This window comes from Mauremys mutica, chromosome 24 (assembly GCF_020497125.1).
Source record: "Mauremys mutica isolate MM-2020 ecotype Southern chromosome 24, ASM2049712v1, whole genome shotgun sequence".
Taxonomy (NCBI): Eukaryota; Metazoa; Chordata; order Testudines; family Geoemydidae; genus Mauremys; species Mauremys mutica.
This window is the reverse complement of record NC_059095.1, coordinates 5,574,467-5,602,298: the sequence shown is the minus strand read 5'-3', so window position 1 is coordinate 5,602,298 and position 27,832 is coordinate 5,574,467. Positions and strand designations below refer to the sequence as shown.

The window sequence follows — 27,832 nt, the reverse complement described above, 5'->3', positions numbered from 1 at the left end:
GAAAGTTAGGAAATATGGGATATACCCCAAGCTCTGCCACTGATTAGTTATGTACCTTTGGGCAAGTTAGTTCAGTTCTCTCTTTCAACCCCTGTAGAAAGGGAAGAAAAATTCTTACTCAGCTTTGTAAACTACTTTGAGATCTATGGATTAAAAGCTGCTATGTAGAGGACTGGATCCTACAATGGGATCCACCCACACAGATCCTCATGCCTATGTAGAATCCCACGGCAGTCAGATGGACTTCATATGGCTAGATTCCTTAGCAGGATCGGCTCCAGAGTACAAATAATTGTTAGATATTGACTTTTCTTCAAGTGACTGATTACTATTAAAAATAGTGATTTGAATGACAGAAATGAAACGATACCAGTTCTGGGTTACTGGTTTCACCTTCTTGGAACAGACTGACAGCAATGAACTAAAATTTTGTTTATTATGAAATGCCAACAATTATGACTGGACATTAAGAAAATACATCTGTTAAACAACTTTTGAACTGAATTACAGAATTTGACTACTGACTCTAATCCTCTACAGACTATGGTTATCGCACAGAGGAAAATAGCGTCTATAAAACTTTTCAGTGCTATTAACTGCATTTGGGGGGTTGGTAACTTACTAAAACACATTCAGAACTTCTTAAATGTAGTAATTTTTTCCTCATTTAGAAAAATAAGAATTGATCTAAACACTTATGTATAAAACATTCTGATTAGCTGTAGATTAGTAGCTGGCAACTAGTGGTGATCTTTCATCCTTCTTTTAATTCCCAAAGCCAGCTCCACCTGTTTATCTTTTTATTGTAAAGAGAGACAGATAAATTACACATTAGACCACAAGCTTGGTTTATAGCAGGATCAATTTCTCCCCGCCCCACTCCCCCTGAACATACCTGTAATTCTAAGCCAGGGTATTCAAACACAGGTTCTTTCAACATTAACATTACTGAGCTAATTCAGTAGAACATTAAATCCAGGATTCAGATTTAATTAATTAAATAGAATGTAAGAGTGAATTCTATGCTTGGTCTTTTTATTGATGGAAGTCCTCCATGTTGAAATGAAGGCGGTGGTCAATTTAACAACAAAACTTTGTAAGTACTTTGGGCAATCTGCTGAGAAGAGGGGTTCCCTCGCTACCTATACTAACTGCTGTCATTTTAAACAACTCCAAAACTGATTTAAAACATACTTATACCAAAATAGGCACAGCAGAAATCAAACTGGTAACTTATTTCATGGACTTTTTTTCAGATCCTTTAACTTGCTGGACGATTACTTTCATCATTTTCTCTATTTTGGTTTTTGTCAGTGATTTTCTACAGTACCATATTTGGTCCCATATGCAGCACAAAGGTTTAGGAGATAAGTAAAATGGATCGCGGTCATGATGCATATCCAGTGGCCTTCTCTTAGCATACTCCTTATAGTCCCTGACTGGACAGTTGCCTGGATTATCAGGTTTGGCATAAATACATAGAACTGACTCTTCTGTGCTTGCCTGTGTGTTCAGATCATCTTTCCACTCCAAGTACTCTAATCCCTCCTCATTCTTTTTTAACACAATCTGCCCCCACCACAGATTTGGAGTCTGACTGTGTGTGTTTGTCCCAAAGCCTCGGATGATGTTTACAAGCATTAGGTGCAGAAATCCTTCAGGATGCATTCGACTCAGTATGCCCTTTTTACGAAGATCCTCTACATCTTTATCTGTCAGGTTTTCCAAAATATTCCAATCTCTCTCCCTCTCCTTCCGTGCTAGATTCTGGCATTTTACTTTTAAAGCTTCCTGAGATGCTGTGAACTCAGGCCCTTTAATCACATTATACTCGTATTTGTGTTCCTTAAGGTATCTGTCTATACTGCTCTGAAAGAAGAATAAAGAGTTGGCAGAAAACTCTGTGCCATTCTGCTTCCTGACTCTTGTATAGAAGGAGACTAGGTAATTATCAAGGTCTGCAGGCGGCAGTGTGAAGATCTCACGCGTTTCAGAAGGATAACGTGAAGCCAACCAGTCTCTGAACATTTTTATATCACCAATATTACGAATTCTCTTACTCTCCGACTTCTTCGATGTCTCTACAAGATAAGAGACAACTCCGTGGATAGAAAGAACTACAGAGGCTATCAAAGGGATGTAAGGCAATGCAGAGCCATTTTTACCTTCCTTTTTAAAGCATTCAAACATTCTGGGACTATTATGATCCTGCTCCCTTTAAGTTTTTTGTGATCGCATCCTCCCACCCATCCCACTGTTTTGTCCACCTGTTGCATCCTGTCTGACACCTCAACTGTAAGTTCTCTGGTGCAGGGAACTGTTGTCTTTGTTATTTTTCTGTGCAGTGCCTAGCACAGTAGGGTCCTGATTCTTGACTGGCATTCCTAGGTGCTAACACATCAAATATTTACAAACTCATAATTCAAAGGGAGCAGGCTTAGGCCTTAATGAAATTTTATACCACTCACTGAAATTATGAAATTCATCCCTATAGAGAGAGACATCTTAAGTTCTATGCCACACTTACGACCTCAAAATAGGGCTTAAGGTGGAACTTTAATTTGTGTGTTGGGAAGGGGGTGAATTTCACCCTGTATGAGCTAAAAATTGAGGCCTAAGGCCACAATCTACAGCTCTTCCTTATGGAACTAGTCACATCACTAAGGATTGCATGATTGGACCTGAAATGTGGACTCTGAAACTGGAGCAATCCCAAAAGGGATAGCGTGTAGAAAAAATCCTCAATTTGCAACTATTGTCATGTGTATATTTTTATAGTTAAATAAGGCACAGTAGAGTGTCAAATTTTGTTCTGTTATGCTCAGGCAGTCCCTGGGAAATCAATGGGAGCTGCCCTGTGTGCAAATCTCAGGATTTGGCCCAATATTAAGCTGCACTTATTTTACATGTTTGATGTGCGGCACAAGCCATTAAGCAGAATACACTTCAAAGTGGTCTCCAGCGCAGAAGCTTCTTTATTAAAAAGCAGCTCTAGACATGAAACACAAACGTCAGCTGAAAGTTGGCTCTAGGGTCTGAGACTCAGGAAAAGCCCACCTGTTTAAAACGGAACAAGTAAAAATCTATCATAAAAAGGATTGCCAGGATTCCAGCAGGGTTTATTTCTCAGATTGTTATGGGGTTGTCACATCTATATAGTTCCATGTAGCCTAGGAAGAGAATCACTCAGGGTGAAATTCATCCCCTAGGCAGAGGGTCATCCCAAGGTCTATGCATTGCCTAACTTCTCAAGGTGGGATGGAAATGGCTTGAAGAGTAGGGAGAGGGAAAGCAATCTCAAAAAATAGTGGAGATTTTATTGGCACTCCTGTGAGTGGGTATCCCTGCCATCAGCTACACAGGCATACATCCTAGGGGGCTTACTGGAACCCTGCTGCTGCTGGATCTTTAGGTAGCACTTGGCAAGGAGGCCTTTTCTTTCAGATGCAGACCTCGCCACAGTCCCCCTCACCTTTCCTACCTAACCTTCAAGCTGGATTACTGGTAATGTGCTCTGAGGAGGACACCTTGTTTAAGACCACTTGGGAACAGCAGCTAGTGCAGAATATAGCTGCCAACTTACTGAGTGGCATTTCTCATATGTCGCACGCTACACCGCTCAGATGAAGTTTCAGGTGAGTTTTCAAACCTGGGCAGCCTTAAATAGTTTGTGCTCCCACTTACCTTTCTCTCTCCTCCTATGACTTCACTTCCCACAGCCCATGTTTGATTGCCTTCAGGGTATGCTGCAAAGGTCCATGTGCTCTCCTGTGGGTTTTTTCCAGGTGTGAAGTGGGGTTCTGGAGCTGATGGCTGTGAATGTCTCTTGTTGGCAGTGAGTCATTTGGTACATGATTTTTGGTTTAATTACTATTGTTTCTGCACAGAGAATATGGATCTACAAACCTAAATATTGCTGCTGCTTTTTTACGAAAACTATTGCATGGTCTACTTGAAGAAATAAATGGGCTGTAAATCAATAAACACTGAGACTGCAAGCTAAGGCTGAGATTAAGATAAAATGGCTTATGACTCATTGTTCAGCAAACAGAATTCTTGCATAAATGTCCCCAGGTGCGTTTACAGTGGCTGTTGATGAGATACACTATCAAGTCAATTTAAAAAATACTCTAACAATATATTCACCAAGTGTAGTCATGCTGCAGAGTTTTAGTTTTGTAAGGGCTTGTCTAAACAAACCCCCTGCCTTAATCCAAATTCACTCCCAAGAGTAGACAAGCCTTAAAACACTGTTCCAGTACTCTGTTCAGTCAAGGGAGAATGATATCCAATCTTCTGCATCACAGAATCTTACAGCAGCTTTTTTCTGTCTTTTACTGTACTAGCTAATTTAGCAATATGGACATCTACCCCCAACCGGATGAACTGAGACTCATTCAGGCATGTCATAAGCCAGGGGTCTCAAACTCAAATGACCCCGAGGGCCGCATGAGGACTCATAAGCTCTAATAATGGTAGAGCTAATGACTATATTTCTCTTAGCTCAAGTGGCTGGGGATCCGTAACTCAAGAACTATCCATGTTCTATCATGACTTGCTGTCACTGGGACATCTCACCAGTCACAATGTGCAGTTTACTGGCAACCATGAACCCCTAAGGGGCTCTGGATCTACCACAAAATCTAGATATACATGTATTAAGTACCACCCTAAATTTTCATATTGCTCTTGATGACCATCAGTCAGATAGGAGTCTTCACACCAAACAATGGTGGAAAATTAAACTTACAATCCTGACTTTTGGGACTGTTTGCCTGAACATTCAAAAGATGGATCTATATTTGCACCTGCATTTTTGTATGCATAAAAATCATGTGCATACAGATCAGGTAGACATCCAGCTGCCTGATATTTTATGTGAAGCACCGTTTGCAAGCAACAAAAAAATCAGATGCAAATTTATTTGCTCTACTGAATCCTCTTTAAAAACTTGGCCCTTTGCTGCTGCTTTGATGTTTTTAATCACTAAATTAAATCAGTATGTGTGTAACTGGCACTAAAAATCCATTAGCCACACCTATGCTAAAATCACAATTGTGTTCTGGTTCACATCTAAAATGAAGCAGATCCATTTATTAATGGTTTCCGATATTTGGCAAGAAGGACAGTTTGTTTAACAGTTTATACATACCCTGTACATTATCTTTTTTTTTTTTTCTTGAACAAGGTAGTAACTGTCTTTAAAGGTACTATAATCACATGCCACATTTTAGTTATTCATCAAAGAGCATATTCTTATGAGGAATCTTATGACATTGTCTCATGTAAAAATGTGCTCTATGCTGACACATGGCATGAATGACAAGAAGTTAATTTTATTTTACAAATAAAAAAGTCTGTCCATTTTTAGTTACCAAAAAATTTTAAGATCCCAAATTATAACGGGATACACAAGACATAAAACTTTTAAATTAATTGCTTTAATATCTTTAGCGCTTTTAAGAAAAGGGGTGAAATTCTGGGCTCATTGAAGTCAATGGGAATTTTGCTACTTATTTCAATAGAGCCAGAATTCCCCTGCAGTTACTGCACTAAATTATTTTAGAGATCAGTTCCTCTTTCTCTTTCCTGGGGAAACCTGAGTTCATACTCCTTGTTAAAATGTGATCCCTGCAATAAACTGTAAGAGGTACAGTGTGTAGTGCTATTGTGGTAAAATCAACATCTAAAATGTTCCAACTTAGGTGGCTAGCTTTAGCAACCCAAATGTATATTATAGGGCATCTAAATAAGTGGCTTGATCTTCAGTAGTGCTGATTGCTTAAGGCTCCCATTATGTCCATGGGAGATTAGGGTGTTCAGGATCTCTGACAATCAGGTGCTTTTATTTAGGTGCTCAGATATGGATTTAGGTGGCTAAATGGAGCTGCCCAAATTGTAATATTCTGGCTAAAAGAGACATATACTAAAAAAACCCACTCAGGAATAAAACTCCAGAAATTCTTACTTTTGTTTGAAGCCACAGGCAGATTGTCCTCAGAGTTTTCATTCTCCAGAGTAGGCAGGGCTAAAGAATTTGCAGCATTCGGTGGTCCTGGCTGTTTGTTCTCCTCGGTAGGTATTTCAGCACGGTTCCCAGCTAGTCCCATTCCTGATGTGGTGCACACAGACGGGCACAGCTGGAGCTGCTGATGGGCAGCTCCAGTGAGTGCAGTGTCATAGAAAGCCAGGATTGGGGTGGGCTCAAACTGGGCCTTTGTTTCCATGCTGGAGACAGGAAATGGCTTTAACTGTTCTTTGGATGCTGTTGATTCACAGGAATTCCCTGCTTTAGAGGTTTTGCTTTTGGACTTTGTAGGATGAAAAGCTGTTAACTTCAAGCAGTTGCTTTCCAGGCTCCTATGATGGCTGTCTTCTAAACTCTCCTGTAAACACGGAATTACTGCAGCCTTTTCTTTAAAGACAGAAACTGATCTCTGGATGGCTGCTTGTTTGCTAATGACCTTACTATCTCCATGCATTTGCAGTTCCTCCTCAGTAGATGCTTCTTTATTCTGGAATACTCTTTCAGAATCACAATTACTTCTGCGTAGTTGGTCTCCTGTATCTGTTTCAAATTCTTCTTCATCAGAGATGTCTTGCAGGTCCTCCCTGCTTTCTGGCTCTTCATTACCATGGTCAGTTTTGGCATGATAGTCTGTTGATGGAAGACTCAGCTCTGCAGCAAAGCATGACCTCATGGAGTAGCTGTCTTTCTGAGGAACTACTCCACTCTGCTTTTCTTTTGTCATTGTTGTATCAGAGATTACACAGAATGCGTCCTCTTTCTTCTGCATTATTTCAGGGGATCTGCTGCATGAGCCCATGTTAACTGAATCAGCTTTCTTTTTTTCAAAAGGTGAGGCTACCCTGTACTTCTTTTCACTTAAATTATGTTCCATTGACCAGGAGTCATAGCTTCTAGACCTCTTTTTCCGTTCTGCAGCTTCCTCCCTTTCCTCCTGGCTTCTGAAGTATAATGCCCCACAGGGCCAGTGATATGCATGTCCAGATTCACATATCCACAAAACAGAATTGTCCCTGGTGGGATTTCCCATATTCTGTATAATTTCCAAGCTTGGGATTTGACTGCATATAGTTCCATGAGTATGTGCCCAAGTCACTAAATTAGATAGATCCATGGCAACTGAGCTCACATTGTTGTACATGTCATCACAAATGTTCTCGTTCTGCAAAAGGGTTAGAATTATCTTAAGATACGTAAGAAAAACAGGATGATTTTAGCAACAATTAGTGGGAGCTGTTCTCAATCCCATTTATTTAAATTTTAAATATTAGAATAATTAGCTTGACAAAACTTGTGAAACTTTTCAAATGATTTGTTTGAACAGTTTCTTTGCTCAGCTATAAGAGATGGAAGGGAATTTGTGGATGTATTTATTAACTTATTTGATGAATTTCACAATAGACACAACATACAACTTGCACGTGTATCCAATGATCTGAGCAAACTTACAGCTGAGGGGTTCTTATTCAATGAAATGGGAATTCTGAATGGAAGATGCATGTATTGGATGAAACCATTCAGGTTAGCATTCAGCCAGTTTGCCATCCTGAAAATAATTATACCCATTCAAAACTAAAAAATATTTTAATTTATAAATCATCCCCCATGCACCAAGGTGTTCAGTGGCCCTGTACAATAACTTCATAATTTTTATATAATATGTATCTAATAAAAAAAATCAAAACTACTCACAAGGATAAACAGCAGGGAATTTTTACGTAAGAAAAAGGGCAAAGGATATTTTTTTGAGTTCACATAAATATATATATTTAAGCAAACACAGTTGAATGTGCAATTATCTATGAGGTCATTTGAAGTGTACTCACCATGCTGCTGTTTTTATTTGATGGAATATGCTTTCAATGGGGATTCAAGGGATAAATGTCTCCATATATTTAAGCAGTCCTTTCTTTCACAGAACCTAAAATAAGTATCATATATATTTTTACTTTTTGGAGGCAAGTTCCATTCCACTAAACTTTTCAATATTCACTGAGCACAAACTAAATGGTCCCAGTCCTGCAAATACTTCACTTATGTGAGCAGTACCATTGAGCTTAATGGGACTACACACAGGAGGAGTTACTCATGCCAATTTAAAGGGAAACAAAATATTAATTATGAAAACAAAATTTTTAAAATTTAAATGTTCCTCTGGACTACTGGAAACCTGACCACAATAGCACTGTGATGGGTCTTGTTTAATTCTTCAAGCTGAGGAAAAAGCAGAAAAAGAAATATAAACAGTGAAAAGCATATTAAATTTTAATAATCTAACTTTTAATAAAGTTGCTAGCTACACAAGTGAGGAATTTTCTGTGTAATTCCTATTTATCCCAATAGACTTAGAAGAATCTCTTAAAAGTTGCACCTGTCTGTACATAGCAACAAAGAATCCCGTGGCAGCTTATAGACTAACAGATGTATTGGAGCATAAGCTTTCATGGGTGAATACTCACTTTGTCTATACATAGGCTCTTTTGAAAATCCTAGCCTTAATTCATTAACACCTGTGTGGTGGGATGGAGAAGAGCATCAGTTAAAGTTACTGTTAGTACGTACATGGTGGTAGAGTCAAGAGCAGCGGTTCTCAAACTCTGGGTCAGGACCCCAAAGTGGGTCACAACCCTGTTTTAAAGGGGTCACCAGGACTAGTGTTAGACTTGCCTGGAGCTGAAGCCAAAGCTCTGACCTCACTGCTCGGGGCCAAAGCTGAAGCCTGAGCCCTACCACCGAGGGCGGAAGCCCAGGGGCTTCAGCCCTGGGCAGCAGGGCTCAGGCTATAGGCTCCCCCCCACCACTTGGGGTTGAAGTCCTTGGGCTTCGGCTTTGGCTCCTCCCTCCCACCCGGGGTGGTGGGGCTCAGGCTTCACTCCCTCCTCCTGGGGTCACGTAATTTTTTGTTGTCAGAAGGGGGTCACGGTGTAATGAAGTTTTTGAGAACCCCTGGTCAAGAGGGTTTATTCAGGAAGAGCCTGTCTTCATGTACTCCTTCCTGCCTACAATGGCTCTCCCAGACCTGAAGAAGAGCTCTGTGTAAACTTGTCTCTCTCACCAACAGAAGTTGATCCAATAAACAATATTCCCTTACCCACCTTGTCTCTACAATGGCTTCAGACACCTACCCATCTACCCACGCTTGGGGGGGGGGGGTGAACGAGCCGTTTGCTTTGATGTTCTACCTCTGGCTCCTTGCTGAGCTCACTGGCCTGGTTTTGGGCAGCAGGGCAAACAGAGCTGGAAAACTGACATCAAGGAGTATTTGCTGGATAAAGGCAACACCCGCTCTAGGGTGTTTGGGGGCTGTTCAGGGGAACAAACCCACACAGACACAAACCCGCTGTAGGGCTGAAGATGGTAAGCTGTCCTAGGCTCACCATAGAGGGTGGGGATGATAAGCCTCTAGGTAAGTCAGGCGTGGGTATAGACTATTTTACAAAACCTCTTCCTCTGATGCTTGGTTCCTCCTGCAAAGATTAAACAATACTTTGGGGTCAGAACGCGGCGTGGTCACTGTTTTCCCCAGTGACCAGACTCCTGAAGGGGTACCGAACCCAGTGGGACTTGCTGGGTAAGCATGTGTGCAGTACCGTAGCCCACGGCCTGGTCTGAGAGCGGCAGAATTGCAGGATTTCACTGCACGCAAGCGAAAGGCGTGAGGCCTGACAGCTGTGGGTGTGCCCTCAGAGAGGGTTCAGAGGTGCAGCTAGCCCTGTAGTTGTGACACCCTGTACCCATAAAAAGCAGGTAGTGGGAGGGGGTTGGGGGAACCAGGGCCTCTGTGGGGAGGGGTTGGCAGAGACAGAGGAGCTGGGGACAGGGGGGAAACTGGAGGGAGCCTGGGGCATCTGGGGGAGGCGAGAGGGTTACCAGGAGAGTGACCCTGGATGTGGGGGGAGACCCTGCCCCTGCTCCCCCTTTTTCAAACTGTTCCCTCCCCCACTCGCTGCCTGGCCCCGGCCTCCTCCCCTCTGCCCCTCACCTCCCTGGCAGCCTCCTGCTCCTCCACACTGGCGTGGCTGGCTCCAGCCCAGGGGAGTGGTGGGAGAGGAGGCCAGCTCAGAGGCTTGCAATCCCCCTGTCGCAGCAGCCCCTGGCAGCCAGGAGGAGGAACTGAAGGGGAGATCACTGAGCCCGGCTGCAAGCCATTCCAGCAGGGCTCTGGGGAGGCGCTATTGGAGCTGCCACATGGGATGGATGTCATGCTGTTGGCCTGAGATTTGGCATAGACTGGGAACAGATGAGTGATAGCAGTGCAGGCTTCCCCACAATACCCTGCAAATGTGCCTCAAGCATGACCTGAAAGGAGCCCATGGAGGATGAGAGGGTAGCTCCATCTTATTCAGTCGTTGGCCTCTGCCTTGGGACTGCCCAGCAAGGGGCTTGTTAGTGCTGGCGAGGATGAGCGTTCTGTGATATATGGGCACCTGTCCACTGGGAACTGGACTGAGATCTACCAAACTCCTAACACTTTTTTTCTTTTTTTTTTTAATTGCTGCCCAAATCCTATGGGGCTAAGCCCCTCAGAAGAGTGAGTAATAGATACACATTTTACCAATCTACAACTTCCAAGTAACTTGGTTTTGATGCTCTCGCAGTGCAAGGCTCTGAACTGGCAAGGCAATGAAGCGCACATTTAAAGTTAAGCATGTGCTTAAGTCCCAGTGATTCAAAAATGAAGCATGCGCTTTGCTGAATTCAGGCTCAGGGCCTAAATGAGGGCAAGATCAAAAACAGTGAGAAGTTTTAAAAGCCCTTTGTCACAAGGGGGGAGAAGGCTTTAAAAACGGCCTAAAACAATTAATCAAAAATGAGTGCTCTTGTTCCAGATGATGGGGACTAGGGTTAATAACCCAATGACAAATACCTGAGAGGAACATTGAATGAATTTGCAGCAGCTCAGCAAGGTAACTACAGTTCTAACAGGAAGGGAAACAAAAGTGCCACTGATGCCTGTCTGCACCTCCCCAGCACATAACAAGGTGTCCCATTTAAAGAGACAGTGCGGGGTCAAATTCTCTCTTGCCAAGTTCATTTTACCGCCTAACAGGGAATGGGTAATAGTCAGGAGAACTCTTCCTGCTTAGGTGTGAAAAGTCCTGTACGTTAGCCAGGCTGTAACATTGCTCCACTGGGTCCCCTTGTAAAGCTCTTTTACACAAATGTATCTCACTAGTGTGTCTCCCCAGCTTTTCCTATTTATGGCTTTCCAATGATGATAGGGATAGCTTTAGCCTGGAATGCTGTTTCTAACAGGGTTTTTTGCCTATGCTGGGCATTTGAACCACATGTAAGGCTAAGATTTTCAAAGGTGCTTGAGGGAGTTAGGTGCCCATTCCTACTAAAATTCATTGGCTTCTTTGAAAAGTGCTGCCTAAAACATTTTAGCTGAAACCATGTTTAAACTGAGTCTTATACCACTTCAGCCAATGCACTTTGAACTCTGGGCCTGTCTTAATTTAGGGGAGGCATTACATTGAGCCCACCATGATCCTTGTCCCATTCTTGCCTATGGGTCTGCTCCTGTTCCCATTGATGTCGGTGGGAGTTATGACACAGACTTTAGTGAATAGTTTCCCCCTAAAGGGCTGCACTATCTGGACAGAGCAAAAGGAACTTCCACGTCAATACTTTGGCATTTACAGTTACTGTGGAACAAGAGTAATAAAAACAGAAGCTTTGCCTGGTCATAAAGCATGGAGTTATTAACTTGGCAGCTGAACTTCTTGATTGCTATCATGTCCTTCTCGAAATTGGACCTTTTGATCTCCCTCTATCTATAAGCATGTCTTCCCTTTCCTGATCTCTCCTGAAAAGCCTTTTCTTTTGATACTTCACTCCTAATAAAACTCCAGTGATCAGCTATGTACCTTCAGAGTCCAGATCTGCTCTGATGTTGGTGTCAATCTGGAGTAACTCCATAGAAGTCAATGGGGTTACTCTGGATTTACACCAATGTAACTGAGAGGAGAACTTTCCCTTTACAGTTAAATATTTACTAAATAAGAATGAGTCAGATCCTCACCTGGTATAAATCAGCAAAGCTTCATCAAAGCCACTAGAGCCACACCAATGTACCTCAGATAAAGATCTGGCCCGATGCCTATAATTAAAAAAAAAATCTTTATAAATAGCAGCTGCTGCTTCAGTATCTCTGTAACTGTGAATACTGGGGCATTTTAATGATATTCCAGCAAGCACTTCCATTTGATAATGGACTTCAGAGTGTGAAAACAATATTCCAAACTTGTAAGGTAAATGCTCTCTTCTGATGAAATGAGCAGGGGTTAAAACTACTATTAAATAAACCCCACCCTCACCAATAAATGAATTGACATAAATAAAAAGAATGAACCTTCTTAAATGGCTATAAGATTCTTACAGTCCTACTCGGAATAATTGAAGAGTCAAGATGTCAGTTTCTTATTCGATAACCTTTTCCACTCAGTATTAAAGATGGCTGAGTGTCCCTAGCCTCTGTTTGCCAGCAGCTGGGAGTGGATGACATGGCATGGATCACTGAAGCATCTGGCATTGATCTTACCCGTTCTTATGTAAGATCATTTAGGCTTGGCATTTTCAAAGGGGCCTAAATGAGTTAGGCACCCAGCCTCTGTTGAATTTCAATACCAGTTTTGAAAATTTAAAATGGCTAGTGATTTTGTGTGCGCGTTCATGCCCAATTCAACACATTTCAAAGGGGCCTGAATTTCATAGGGTAGGTGCTCAGTGCTGTCTGAAAATCTGTCTACTGCAAGGTACCACAAAAACTGAGGCACCCAAAATCACCAATCACTTTTGAAAATGTGCAACTATGTGATTTATTCCACTTTCATAATTAGATGACAAAGTCATTATGGTTCATAATACATCAAAGGTTCCTTGAGATCTCCTATAACAGACTTATAGTTTCTTTATTTGGCTAGTATCAGAGGGGTAGCCGTGTTAGTCTGGTTCTGTAAAAGTAGCAAAGAATCCTGTGGCACCTTATAGACTAACAGACAAACGTCTGTTAGTCTATAAGGTGCCACAGGATTCTTTGCTGCTTTTATTTGGCTATGCTTCTTGCATTTGTACAGATCTTAGAAACCTCCTTAAGTGACATTTGCTTTGGTTTTAGTTCCTTTTCCCCCTCCTTTCCTAATAGTCTTGGTTCTGTTTCTCTTTGGTCTTTTATTGTCTATTTCACAGTTTTAGTTCAAGAGGCAGGAGCAGTTCCACCTCCTGACAGGACAAAACAGGAAACTGGAACAATCCTAGTAAGAAAAAACAGGATTTAGAGCACTGTCCACTTAGTCCTATGAGGGACAGCAGGTTCTCACTGCATGTGCCAGCTTTGGGAGACACTCTGCTGGTAAGTGCTACTCCACAGAAACCTCATTATGTAACTTTATATATTTTCATAGAATCAGGCACTATTTTGTTTTTACTTCCTTCAGATCCCAGATCATCTTCCCCACAGTTGCCCTGAATTACATCTCCTCTCTTAAGTGCCTGTTACAGAGACACTATTCTTGCAGTGCTCCCTGAGGCCATTATTATTGATTATTATTATTACTTTAATTTTTTAAGTATGACAGACACTAAAACAGATTTATGGGGAAAAATTAATAACAAAATATCCAATTATATAAACAAAGCCTCATATTTTATCACACTAAGAAGGAGCATGAGGAAAACTGAAATTAATGGGAAACAGCTTGTCAAACATTTTGACTAAAAACTCTCAAATGTAGAAAATAACTTCAAGTCCTGATCCTGCAAACACTTACACATGTGAGTAACTCCATGAATATGAGTAGTTGCACAAGGGAACAACTTGTGTTATGTAAAGTTACATGGAAGTTTGCAGAACTGGGGTTTTTTGCATAAGATTTTCTCTGGGCATCACTGTTGGAGTGTTAGGCCCTAGTCCTGTACTGTACATGAGCATACCTCCACAGTGCTCATTGCAGGATCGGGGCCTTTCTTTGTTCTTCAGACCCATATATGCAAATAGTATCATAGAACTGGAAGGGACCTCAAGAGGTCATCTAGTCCAGTCCCCTGCACTCAAGGCAGGACCAAGTATTATTTAGACCATCCCTGACAGGTGTTTGTCCAACCTGCTCTTAAAAATCCTCAATGACAGAGATTCCACAACCACTTAAGCACTTCATAACTGTCAGAGTGGTTAAGTTTTTCCTAATGTCCAACCTAAACTGCCTTTGCTGCAATTTAAGCCTGTTGCTTCTTGTCCTATCCTCAGAGGTTAAGAAGAACAATTTTTCTCCCTCCTCTTGTAACAGCCTTTTATGTACTTGAAATAATCCATCTTTCATCACTGAAGAACTGGAAGAGGGATGTCAGATGTCAAAAGTGCATTTCTCAAAGACATTAAAGGAGTGTTGTCAACTCACAATTTTCAAAAATCTCATGATATTTGATCTGCCTTAAAGCACCAGCTTCTGGAGTCGTGTCCTCCGCTTTAATTTATTTAAATAAGCTTCAGTTCTTATGGTTGCAGAAAAATGCTTGAGCTCCAAAGGCCGATAAAAAAACCCCCAAAATGCATACTTTTTTTTTTTTTTAATCATGATTTTTGGGGCTTGACTCATGATTCTTGAATGCTGCGGTTGGTAATCCTGCCATAGTAGTTTTTTTTTCCCTGAAAACAACAGATGCTAACTTAAATTTAAATTAAAGATGTGTTTTGTATTTAACAATTTAGGTGGCAAAGTCTTGCTGAAATTTACAGCTGAACAAACCTGTGAATTAACAGATCTTCTCCACCAGAGGCTGCTACATTGTTAATAATAATAGTGAAACCTGGCTAGGAAGAGCCAATTGATTTCAGTCCTATTTTAGGCTCACACCCAATCCAGACAGAAAGCATTCCGTTTGTGCAGGGTAGGCTGACTGAAAAGAGTGTTTACACATTTTCCCTTTGGCCTAGGCCTAACAAGGAAAGCAATATCCTGATCCTGATTCTGAGAAAAATCTTACTACTAATCCATGGTCCACTCTTCTGCTAAACGTAAACTTTGCAAGAGTGAAAATACCCTCCCAAAATACTGTTCTCCATAGCTGCGCAAGAAAAAAAAAGCTTGCTATCTTAATGCTAAAACTACAATGCAATTCTAGGTTGACTAGCAGTGTTATTTTAGCTGAATACAGACGCGACTCCATTTATAATCCTTGTACGCAGGGGTGGCTCCAGGCCCCAGCATGCCAAGCACATGCTTGGGGCGGCAAGCAGTGGGGGGCACTTTGCCGGCGCCGCGAGGGCGGCAGGCAGGCTGCCTTTGGTGGCTTGCCTGCGGAGGACCTCCCGTGGGACCAGCGGACCCTCCGCAGGCAAGGCACCGAAGGCAGGCTGCCTGCCGTGCTTGGGGTGGCAAAATGCCTAGAGCCGCCCCTGCTTGTATGTGATGGGTTTGTATCTTAGTTCTTTTGTATCTGGCTAAAACTTGGCATAAAATTTCCTCAGTCTAAGACTGCAGATTTTGTCCCTTCAAAAAATCCCTTCTGAATTGGGATAGTGTGCATGTGTGTGTGTGTGTGTGTGTGTGTGTGTGTATATATAATGGCTATATATATCCCAAGATATATAATGCCTACTATTCTCCTCTCTCTCTCTTATTTTTATATATATATAAAATAATTTTTCAAGGTATTGCTGAGCAATTTTTTTTTTCAAAAATTCATCTACAAATAGTGAAGTAACACAGGCCACTTCCCTACTAATCTCTTAACAAAGAAATTAAATGTTGCTTTATATTGGAGATAGCACTGGAACGTGCTTAGGTGACCAGAGTGGGAGCTGGGAGCCGGGAGCCCTGGGTTCTAGTCCCAAGGATATGCTGTGTGCCCTGGGGCAAATTACTCTTCTCCACCCCACTCTGTGCTTCACTTTCCCTATATGCAATTTGTGGGTGATACCCTACCATTTTAAATGTAGTGCTACACGTCTACCCCGATATAACGTGACCCAATAGAACACGAATTTGGATATAACACAGTAAAGCAGCACTCTGGGGGGGTGGGGCTGCACACTGGTGGATCAAAGCAAGTTCGATATAATGCGGTTTCACTTATAAGGCAGTAAGACAGCATTATATTGGGGTAGAGAGTGTATTATAAAATGTAGCACTATTGAAATATCTCTTATGGTCTGATTTTAAAGTAATTAAAGCAAGGAAATTCAATTAAAATAAATTTTAAACTAAACTAAAATTACATTAATTTAGCCTCCTAGAGAAATATTGTAGCACTATTGCATTGGCAAGGGCATCCTGTTATCTGAGAAACCTGCAGTACATAGGTAATATGAAGTCAAAGACAGACATACACTGTATTTAAAGATACCATTTTGATTTTTTGGTTTCAATTGTTAGTTATGGTTTCGAAGTTTAATCTTACTGATCTATGCTTTGCTCGCAGAACATGCACAAACATGCAATGGTATATACAAACTAGGAAGCCGATCTTACAAATGACAGTTGTGCAAACACGTACCAATTTATTGATGCAATTACCTAGTTTTGCACACACAGATTAAGCCCTTATGATTGACATTTCAGGCCCAATTCTGTAAGGTATTAAGTACCTCCTGCATGGTGCTATCTGTCATTATGTTCACATTATACTAATTGCCAGAGTAACTGAGCATCTTAAACATTCAAGAGGATATTATGATGTTTTTCATTCTTTTGGCTGTTGAAGTCTGAGTGCCCCCAATTCCCACTGACTTTAGCATCTTGCAGGATCAGTCCTTTTGTCAATATTCTTTTAATGCTCTAAAGGTATTTTAATACGCAGCAGAATTGGAAATATACACTATACTAACTTCAAATGAGTTTAAAAATTCAGCATAAACTAAATAACAGCAAGGATTCTTAGCATGAGGCAAGCCGCAGCATTCACTTTCAGAGACTATCTGGAAATGTGAAAATAATGTAATGTGAATATATGGCCAGCCTCTCTTGCTTTAGACCCATTGTTTAATTTATTTATGACACAAGCCATTTCTCTTAATGCACTTCCATCTAGATAGCTCAAGTAAGAGTAATGATAGTTTAATTATCAGACCAAAATTGGAACATTAGTTCTCAACATTTTTCAGCTGAAACATAAGCAAGTCCTCATGCCACAACAGAAAAACCGCATAGCTTTGGGAACGAAGCACCACTGTGTTTTTCCATGACATAACATCCTTCAGGAACATATGGGCCGGCAAATAGAAGACGCCTGCTGCATAATTATGGCACTGACAAACCAATTGAACCTCAGCAGCTGCCTCTGGGGAGGTTTAATTCATTCCTGGTATTCTTGCCTTTTAAACTTAAGTGGCACTGGAACAAACCCATCTTTGATCCAAGTAGGAAATCACTTGGAGCTTGATGTTTAATAGCACTTAAGATCTGGGAAAATGATGTCTTTATGAGCCTGTGTGACAACGCAGGACTCATGGCAGGCATGGTATACACAAGGGTTTGGTGTCTGAACTGAACTCTATTACTCTTTTGGACATACTTGAGTAAATGTGTTACTATGTCAATACAGAGATGATTACAATAATACATTGTGTTTCATTAGCACACGCACTGAGCATCCCTGACTCTGCAGGGAAGCTTAAAGGAGCTACACAACTCTCACAACAGTGCCAGCTGACTGCTTCCAAACAAGGCGAAGACCTCCCTGTAGCCTGGACAATAGAACGGAGGGGCTGGGATAGACCTCCCCCAACCACAACTCCCTGTGGGGACCACTTAATTTCTCCTTTTGTCTCCCATGGCAGCTCCACAAGGGTTACTACAGCATCAGGCTTAGAGCAGCTTCCACAGGACTTGTACAAAGAAGAGAGAGGGCACCAGGATCCCCATAGTAAATCATCAGGTGGGCATGGGAGATCACTGGCATGAGCTCCTCACCCCATCCAGGAATTTGAGTCCACCCATGCCCTTTCTATGCCTGCCTAGCCATCCTCAGGATTACTCAGGGTAGTACAGAGCCCCAGTCTGGGGGGTACGACACACCCCTGCCATTTACTCTAGCAAAAGATGCTGTCAGTATTTATCCCTAAGAGAAAGGAACATATGTTCCATATGATACGACTTCATTTTGATGGAATGTACTTTTCGCACACAACATAAGGATGATACAGTGTGTTGCATTACATAATTCAGTAATTTATGAGGTGCTTAGATACTATGGTAATGAGGGAGCATATAAGCACCTTAGATAAATAGTCCTCTGATGGACCATAGTACATAGCCTTGCGTGTTATGGGTGCATTATGATAAAAAGGAGAAAACCTGTTGTCTGTATCCTATGTAACTATAATTTGATAAGGAAGGGCGGGATTTAGCCCTAATACCACAGCAATGGATTGTGCATTTGCAAGCCTTGCAACCATGTAGTTATTGAAAAGCTAATAAATCAGAGCCATAAAAAGACAAATAATGATTCAGTGAATACAGTTAGAGAGACCTTATGCTCAGAGTTCATTCATTAGAACAGTTCACCAGTCTCTGGTTGTGAAACATTAGGAAAGGTGCCAGTACTTCCCTTCTGAAAAGACAGTATCAAGTGTGTATTTTTAAAAATAAATTTCACTTCCCTCTTGCGTTTTAACAATATTCCACCTATGTACTTGAGACACCATTTTAAAAAATCCTAAATACATTATGTTTTCAAAATCTGCTTCAGAAATGCTGACAAGCAAGTGCCCAATCAAGCCATGATTGACCAAATTCATTGGTGGATTTAATTTTAAAAGAGATGGAACCAAGTTCTGCTCTTAATTAGTTCAACTAAGAACAGAATTTGGCTCATGTTCAGGGCAAATTTTGACATCTTTAGACAAGATAGTGAGTAGCTTGCAGATATATTTGCCTATAAAGACACAAAATGAAGAAATTCTCTGTATAGGGCCCCAGTTTCATTTGCATTTGCTGCATTCAGATCTTGAAATTAGCCTGTTGTAGTCATCTAGCATCTGTGTAATCCCCAATTAAACAGCAGATGCAATGGGAGGTGACCTGCTGCCACAAGCACACAGGTGATGAGCTAGCATTTCGGTGAATGATACTGCTATCTGACAGGTGAGAGATGGAGAGCCGGAAGAAATAATATATGAGCTTTAACTCGGAGTTGTGTTACACTTCTTGGTGGTGGGCAGATGCTGTTTCATCTACCACTCTGATCACTTTCACACTGTCAGCTTGTGCATTCAAGTGTTGAAATAATTAATATACACATCTACCCCAATATAACACAACCCGATAGAACACAAATTCAGATATAACACAGGAAAGTAGTGCTCCGGGGGGGCGGGGCTGCGCGCTCCGGCAGATCAAAGCAAGTTCAATATAACGTGGTTTCACCTATAATGCAGTAAGATTTTTTGGCTCCAGAGGACAGCGTTATATTGGGGTAGAGGTGTACCTCCATGGCCTGCTCAGAGGTTTGAGGAAAACTGGGTTCTCAGAATGACTGAGAACAAACAAGCAGTAGGGTTCTGGAGATTGAGTTTCTGCAAGATACACAGAGACAGTGGAATCCTAACCTACACCAGGACTATTTTTTTTTAAAGGAAATTGTCACCATCATTAGAGGGTACAAAAAAATATAATCGGTGTAGGGAAATGGACCAGAATGCTCTTTCATTTTTTAACAGATTTGCAGCCATGGGGAAGTGACTGAACTGTGCTAATCTTTAATTGAAGAATTGCCTCCTGATAAAATGTCTAGCAATGCACCGGTGCAAAGGCGAACAGAAAGAAGAATGATGTTTATTGCTCTGCCTTAGGATAGCACACTGAGATGTGCTTGCAAGGATGGATGTTTGTATAAATAAATGTTCATTCTTGACTGTGGAATGCAAACTATGCTGCAGGGTTGGAAACAAACCACTTTGTAAAGCTGAGGCCAGGGTAAGGGAAAGACACAGGGATTGCAGGGAAGAAATTCACATTCATTTTTAGCAACTTAGCAGAGTTTCTCAAGCATTTTTGACATTTTTAATTATGCTGTGGAGTCTATTCCAAGAACAAAAGTCATGCTTTTTCAGGGGACTAAAGGGTAAACAATTAAGAAACTTAATGCAGATCAATGTAATGGTGGTGGTAGTGGTTGTGGGATGGGAAACCTAGCTTCAGCACAACTTCATATCTTGTGTTTTGTGGAGAAATGGACTTCAGATGCATTGTACAAATCATATGCAAGGGATAGTGGAGTCCCAGGGAGTTAGGGCCCAATCCTGCAAACACTTTCTACTGGGATAGTAACTACTAAGAGTAGTCCAATTGCATTGAACAAGGCAAGGAATGGATGAGTTCATGCTGTTGCTATTTGATCAGAGAATTTCCTGCAAGGCTGGGAAGCAACACATTGCTGTGTTTACATTGGCCAAGTTAGGACCTGTAACTTTGCAATGGGAAGGCAGAAACTAAAATTTCTTTTTTTAGACAAAATATTTAATTCTGCTGAAAGGCATTTCCGCAATTTAAAAATCACAGAAGCCACAGGATTGGTTTTTTTTATGTCCGTGATTTTCTACTAACCTTGCTAGTGCACCTTTCATGGTTATATCATTGAGAAGAGCATGATGGAATACCCACCCACCCACCTTCCTTTTTGACGAAAGACAGGGAATTAGAAAAATATTGTATATAATATACAAATATTATAGTTCCATCTGGCCTGACTTTGATTAGGTCTGGCATTGGAGCAGAATGCACTCCTATTTATGGCTGAGTAAAAATATTACTAAATAGTAAGGGAGCGGTCTTGCACGCACACACCTACTCTAAGTAGCTGAAGTATGTCTGACAGATGCCACATTTTGAGTGCTAACGAATAGAAGATACGGGCTGCTGTGGGTACTTGTACAATATATTCAGTTTAATAGGAACTTTCATTCTATTACAGTTAATGGAAAGTCACAGAGGCAGTATCCAGCTCTTGTGCATGAATCAATCATTAAGATTATGAATTATTCAGTGATAATCCACACAGCAGTGCTATATGCAAACTCAAAAAGGGCAGTATCCCTAACTCAACAATTCTATTGTTTAATTTCCTTCAACACACAACAGATGTATGGCAGGTGAGTAAACAATAATATTTAAAAAAAAATCATAGGAGAAGACTTTAAAAGGAGCAAATTGCTTTGTACCAACAAGGCATTATTTGAAAGAGCTGGGGAGAACACTACTGTCAATTGGGTCACCATAGCAAGGCCAGCCTCTAGAATAAGACATTTTGCCCAAGGTAGCTTTCCACAACACAGTTATAGGGTCGCACTAAGATGAAAAATTGGGAAATAGTTGTGCAGGAAATTAAGGGTGTGGGGATGGAGATGAGCTGAAATTATGAAAACAAAATTAAGAGAAAAGAACAATGTCAAACAGAAGAGTTATTCTGGTCCATATCTAATATGAAAACCAATATATCTATGAGCTGGACTAGTCAATAGCAAAATTAATTCCAGTGCACATAACCTTGCTGCCATTTATTAAAATAATAAAAAAGTCATTGGGCCAGATACCTCCTGTAATTTCATTTTCTTCAATGCCATTATCCTGTGGATGAATTTGGTACATCATATCTTTTTAAATGTCCTATTTGCATGCATTGAAAATGATTGGATGAAATTAAGAAAAGGTTTTGGTTTTCATGCACTAAGGTATAGTACCATTAAATTTGGATCTGTAGAATTATTTTAATTCCAACACACACAAAAAGGATACTGAAACCCAGACTGTAGGGGGCATGCTACTGATCCCAAAGCAACATTGTGACAATCTGGCAATATTACCCTTCATAACATTGAAATCAACATTCACAGTTCCAGCCTAACTTGGATGGGGAGTGTCTGACCAAACAATAGATCAACCCACTCAGAAACTTAGTGCTGACTGGTAGAAGAAGTTCCTGAATTCAATAGCCAGGAAATGGCTGGTTCATTCTGCACAGGAAATGAGTCACCCAAACGCATCCAAGAGGAGCAATGAAGACAGGAAAGAGCTGAAATAACATGAACTGATAAAGACTGGAATAGCATGGACCAGTGGTTTTCAACCTTTTTTCATTTGCGGACCCCTAAAATATTTTGTATCATGGTACGGACCCCTTTGGAAATCCTAGACAAAGTCTGTGGACACCACAGGTTGAAAACCATGGTTCTGTGGTAATGGCAGCCTTTTGCAGACCCCTTTAGACATAGTCTGCAGACCCCTAGGGCATAGACAGATAGCACTTTCTCAGTTTGTAATAGATTAAAGAGGGAAAGAAAAATAATCACTAGATTCTGTAGTTAAACTTGGAATTTTCATTTGTTCAGTTTTATACATACAAATTATATCTAGGTTTGATTTGACACAGTTATCACATTAAAATCCAAAACCCAAAATTTATTATGGAAACACAGACAGACATTTCAAGAATAGTGCTTGGGTAGTACAATGCTTAAGGCCCTACTTGAATTGCGGGATGAACGTCAAAAAATTGTAGCTGAGTTGTGAACATGCCTTGGAAAATTGGAGAAAAGTAATAATGGACTTTATTATTTGGGGTAATAAAGTCCTTTATTACTTTTCCATGATTTTCTATTGTCGGGCGCCTGGGGCTGAGAGCCAGGGATCCTGCTGTCGGCCGCCCAGGGCTCAGATTGAGGGTCCAGGGCTGAGAGTGGGGACTCTTGCTGTCGGCCACCTGGGGTTGAAAGTGGGGGCCCGGGCCTGAGAGTGGGGGATTGGGGTTGACAACAGGGGCTCCGCTTTCACCCTCCAGGTGGCCAGGGCTCCCACTATCAGCCCTGCGCATGGTGGTGGCTCCCACTGTCAAAATTGTGGTGGAAGTCTAATATTGCAGAATCCACATTTTCCAAAATATTGCAAGTTAAGTTGCGCCTTTACAATGTATTAACTGATCCCTGAAAGAGATGTAGCAGGAAGTACCAGCATTGGGCTGTGCCACCAAAGCAGTTTCATTATAAAAGTCTATTTTAGGGAGTTGTTAGCCTGGTTATAAAAAATTCACTCCTCGTTGAAACTTAATATCAATATAAAGGTCTCAATTCCAAACCCAATTTATTTAGTAATACAGTGTTGCTACTTGTAAGATACAGTTACAGAATGCAAGCCCACTAATTTAATTTATTTTAATTTTTAATGCTTCTGTATCCCCAAATTGTTTGAACCAATGGGGAAAATCCGGCAGTTTCTATCTAGGTTGCTTCTGAATCCATATCTGAGAAATACGTAAAAAAACAACCAAACAAAAACGCAAGGAGTATTTTAGCAGGACTGACAGCAATACAAAGATACTTCTGCAACAGAAATATAACAGGGAGTGCTCTCTCCACTAGGTCCAGCCTAAGGATTTCCAGAGCTGCACTGTGATATCATTAACAATGCACAAGAGAATGTTCTGGCATCTTAAGTTGCTGCAAAAGTTGCAAATTTTGTTTAAAACAAAACAGCCATGTTAATTGTAGGCCCCTTTTAAAAAAAAAGGGGATTATTTTTTGCCATTTGGCAGAATGATAGAAGTGCCTTGGGGATGATTTTTAAAAATGTCAAAGGCCTCATTCCTTCAAACGCTTGCAAGCATGCATCTGCACTGGTGCACACCCTTCCACCCCCATTTACTACCGTGATTAGTTCCATTGATTTCAATGACACTAGTCACAGCAGTAAAGTTATACAAATACATGTTTGCAGGATCAGGACCTAAGAAACTATTATAAACAATGATGAGGATGAGGAAAAATAGAAAGTGACCATTTTTTTCTATAACAAATTGTTTAGGATATTATTATCATTGTGTACAGTATATTTGAATGGAGACGACCTTCTTGGAGAGAGAAGAATTGTTTGTTTTCGTTTATCTTGAAAAGCAGAGCAGCTGTCAGGAAAGCAAGGTCATGGGGGCTGCTTGTTTTCACAGAAAATAACTGCATGGAAAAATTACCTGCACAAAGCATTTTCAGTTTGAAAACCATTTTAAAAAATTCACTGAGAGAGAGAGGCAGGGAAAGTTTCTGTGAAGAATGGGTTAAACTCAACAGAAGATAACACATACAGTAAAGGCTTAAAAGTGGGGGGAAAACCTGGGTGTCTCTCCCAAAGAACCTTCAACGGAGACATGAACAACCATAGGACTGGGGGTCAGGGAGAGGCTCTGTAAATCAAGCAGGGCTCCCTGCTGACTTGTACAAAAGAGGCTGAATAATGCTGGAGGTTAGCCCATTTTCAGTTGGGTGGCTGTTTTTTGTTTTTGGTGGAGAGAAGGTGAGGCAATTCCTTTTTCCATTAAGTTTCCTAGGGAATGGATATTTTTAAAATGCATCATGTTCGTGCCAAAGAAAAATTGTATATTACCAGATGGTATATTTACTAAATGCACTAATTTTCTCTGTCAAAAGAAAAAGACATGATAAAAAAATAATTTTAAAAAATTAACTGAGTAACTTTATTACCTGGGCAACACCCTTACCAGTACACACAGGACTGAACAAATGAGTAGCTGAGTAACCTAGGACACTGCAAAATCAAACTTCCTTTTATGTTGTCCACAATCAAGCGCTGTAGAAAGAAAGCTGGTAAAATATTGCTCAATCTGAAAATCTGTTTATCCGATATATTTCTGGAAATCTGAAGAGGAGTGCATGACATTAAATAACAAGTTTCAGTTACATTTCATTAATTCTTTCTGTTTTTTATAAACCACATCATGACCATGCGAAAGATGGCTTGCACAAGCAATAGGTTCTTGATGCTGAGTGCCTGTTTTTGTTCAAAATAAGTGGGATGTCTGCATATGCTCTAAATTGATTTGTTAATTTTAAAGTTGTCAGTAAATTGAGTTTATTTTGTATAATTAATCAGTGGATTTAGTGCTAATGAAATTTCCCTTGTTAATTTGTTGCTTCCACATCTTTCCATATTGTGAAATGAGGATAATAATCCTTTATTTTCCCTCATCCTTTGGATATGTTTATGCTACAAGCACTACAGTGGCACCACTGCAGTGCTGGAGTGGACACTAGAGTAATAGAAAGGGTTTTTCTGTCACTGTAATAAATCCCGCACCCTAGAGAGGTGGAAGTTGGAAGAATTCTTCCATCAACCTAGCTGTATCTACAGTAGGGGTTAGGTTGACCTAACTACATTGCATAGGGCATGAAATTTTTCACAGCTCTGAGTGAAGTAACCTAGATTGACCTACATTTTAGATGTAGATCAGGCCTTTGTCATGTTAGATTGTAAACTCGCTGGCGCACAGTCTGTGCTTCTTATTTTTAGTACCTATAATAACAGGACTTTGATTTTGGTTGAGGCCATTAGGCGCTATTTAATACAAATAAGTATTAACAAGTAAGAACTTACCTTTTCCACACCTCAGGGGCAGCAATCAACACGGTGATCCATGTGTGAGGAAAAGTGATGGTATGTTCCAACACTTACAACTTTTTTTTACCTTTTCTTTCAATCTGGCAGCAGTAAAGCTTTAGCCTAAGAAATGCACTTATGGTATACCTGACCAATTTGCCTGAAGCTACATGGAATCAGCAGTCTGCAGGATTTGCCTCCAAATCTATGCTAGACTATTATTTTTATACATCTATATGTATATATTTTCTGTCATTACAGATCCACCAGTGGTAGCAATGACAGAATGGCTACTGTAGACAGAGTTCAGGCATTTCTACCACTGTGTCACTGGCACTCTTTTATCCATGTGCTTCCATTTTGCTACCACCAGTGAAGCTATGCTGGTGGAAGTGCAACAGTGAGAACTTTTAAAGAAAAATTTCTAGTGTGGGCCCAGCAAGAGAAGGAAACATGTCATACTAAAGGTCCTGTCTACGGGGCGATCAGAAACATGTAAGTTACAACAACCTTTCAAACACCCTTGTAACCAGTGCAGCCCTGATCCCAGGGTGGATGGAGCATTTAATTCAGTGCTGCAAAAGGGGATTTCAGTGAGCTCTGAGCCTTAACTGAAGGATGTAGCAGTGGTTAAGAGATGGGATTATTACAAATAAGAAGTGAAGGTCCGGCCCCAAATGCTGCCAAAGACCCGGACGTGCCACCCCAAAAACGGACGGAGCGCTGCCCCTTTCTATTGGCTGCCCCAGGCACCTGCTTCCTTCGCTAGTGCCTGGAGCTGGCCCTGGTTGCGACCTACTTTGGGATCCTGATCCACAGGACCAGCTTTATGACCCGCGGGGCCCAACTGGAATACCCGGCGGTGGTCCAGGGCTTCGGCGCCACTTCGGCGACAGGGGGTCCGCTCTGGGTTTTCCGTGGCACTGAAGGACCCCCCACTGCCGAAATGCCACTGAAGACCCCCAGAGCAGGGCCCTCTTCGGCGCGGGGCCCGATTCTGGGGAATCGGTGAATCGGCTTAAAGCCGGCCCTGCTGATCCACAGTTTGAGAACCACTGAACTAACCAATGCAACCCATGATGGGTGGGGATGGGTAACGAAAGGGGAGATTTTGATCAAGGAAGCTGGTGCAACCCTGACTCTTATGAAGAGAATCCTAATGTCTGGACTGAGCAGATACTGTAGTTCTTTATCTCTTTCATAAAATATTATTGTGCTCACGGACACACAGAATAATTTTCTCCCCAAAACACCAACTCCAGTTAAAATAAAGTTGATTTTATTATATAATTATTAAAAAGTAAAATAATTTGATGTATTTGTAAACACTAATTAACTGCATTAAAAAAACCCCAAATGATAAAATGTGCTAAATAGTTAAGTAGTTACAATGTACTTTTATATCAGGCACATGGGCCTTTTAGCTTCCTGTCCACACTGGTTGCCCAGTGAGTGAGGCCTTTTTGGACTTCCTTGCCCACATTCACTATGGCTGCCTAGCGTGGTCTTTGGACTGTTTCCCCATATTTAAGATGGCTACCCCTGCATGCGTACCCATATTTAACATAACAACCCAACAGGCGCGTTGGAGAGCTTGCCCATATTCAAGATGGCTGCCCACCATGTTTATTCCGTTCTTTGCCCCTATTCAAGATGGCTACCCAGTGTGGCCATTGGGCTTCCTACCCGCTCTCAAAATGGCTTCCCTTCACAATGCCGGACGTTCATCCAATCTCGCTGCGCACCCACTCTTCAGCCCGCCCCTTGCCTCCCTTGCAGCCAATAGACTTCGAGGCAGCCGCCCCACGCCCCTCCCCGTGAGGCGAGTGATCCCCGCCTGTGTCGTCAGGCCGACAACGGCGGCAGCCAATGGGGTGTTGGCGCGGGTGAGGCGGGCCGGACGGCGCCGCCATTTTGTGAGTCTATAACACGGAGCCGTTGGGTTCGTTCCTGCTATTCCGGCGCCTCCACTCCGTTCCCCGCGGGTCTCCTCTCTGTGCAATGGACGGGTGAGTTCCCGCTGGGCCGAGCCCTGCTACGGGCGTAGACAGGAGGGGAGTTGTTGGAGCCCTCACTGGGCCGTGGGGAACTCGGGACCTCCTGAGGGGGCTCGGGCGTTACCTGCGGGGGCGGCGGCGGCGAGCGTGTGGGGGAAGGGTTACCTGAGAGGGGTCCGTTGTGGCGGGGGGTGCCCGACTGGATCCCCTCCGTCGCCGCCGCCTCCTACTTCCGCCCCGGGCCCCTGGGTCGCCGTGCGGGGCCGCAGCAAGGGGGAGGGGCGGTCCCCCGATGCCTCCGCTCCGAAAGTGAGGCGAGGCCCGGAGAGCGTGCGGCGCCTCGCGCGGCCACCCCAGCCGTTCGGAGCCGCGCGCGCTCGGAACTTCCCTGCTCTTTCTCTCTCCTCCCCCCTCCCTCCAGCCGCCTC

General features: G+C 41.9%; 2 protein-coding genes across 7 annotated transcripts in view; one reads left to right on the top strand and one right to left on the bottom strand.

Annotated features, from left to right (window-relative positions):
- Positions 1-439: 439 nt before the first annotated feature.
- Positions 440-27,767, bottom strand: LOC123355940 (uncharacterized protein KIAA1958-like). Of its 6 annotated transcripts, XM_044998814.1 has the most exons (6): positions 27,570-27,767; positions 24,512-24,600; positions 12,054-12,131; positions 7,855-7,949; positions 5,969-7,190; positions 440-2,081 (listed from the first exon to the last, which is right to left on the bottom strand). In XM_044998814.1, exons 4-6 carry the CDS (start codon positions 7,855-7,857, stop codon positions 1,234-1,236), a joined length of 2,073 nt encoding a protein of 690 aa, XP_044854749.1. In that variant the 5' UTR covers positions 7,858-7,949; positions 12,054-12,131; positions 24,512-24,600; positions 27,570-27,767; the 3' UTR covers positions 440-1,233. The 6 variants fall into 6 exon arrangements, with proteins under 6 accessions (XP_044854749.1, XP_044854748.1, XP_044854750.1 ...); XM_044998813.1 differs by lacking the exon at positions 24,512-24,600; XM_044998815.1 differs by lacking the exons at positions 12,054-12,131; positions 24,512-24,600; positions 27,570-27,767 and adding exons at positions 8,488-8,538; positions 9,406-9,479.
- Positions 27,289-27,832, top strand: part of PTBP1 (polypyrimidine tract binding protein 1) — a 47,685-nt gene continuing 47,141 nt past the window's right edge. Inside the window, exon 1 of the mRNA XM_044998819.1 lies at positions 27,289-27,416. Within this exon, the coding sequence (XP_044854754.1) occupies positions 27,409-27,416 (8 nt within the window). The 5' untranslated portion in view covers positions 27,289-27,408. The remainder of the gene's footprint in view (positions 27,417-27,832) is intronic.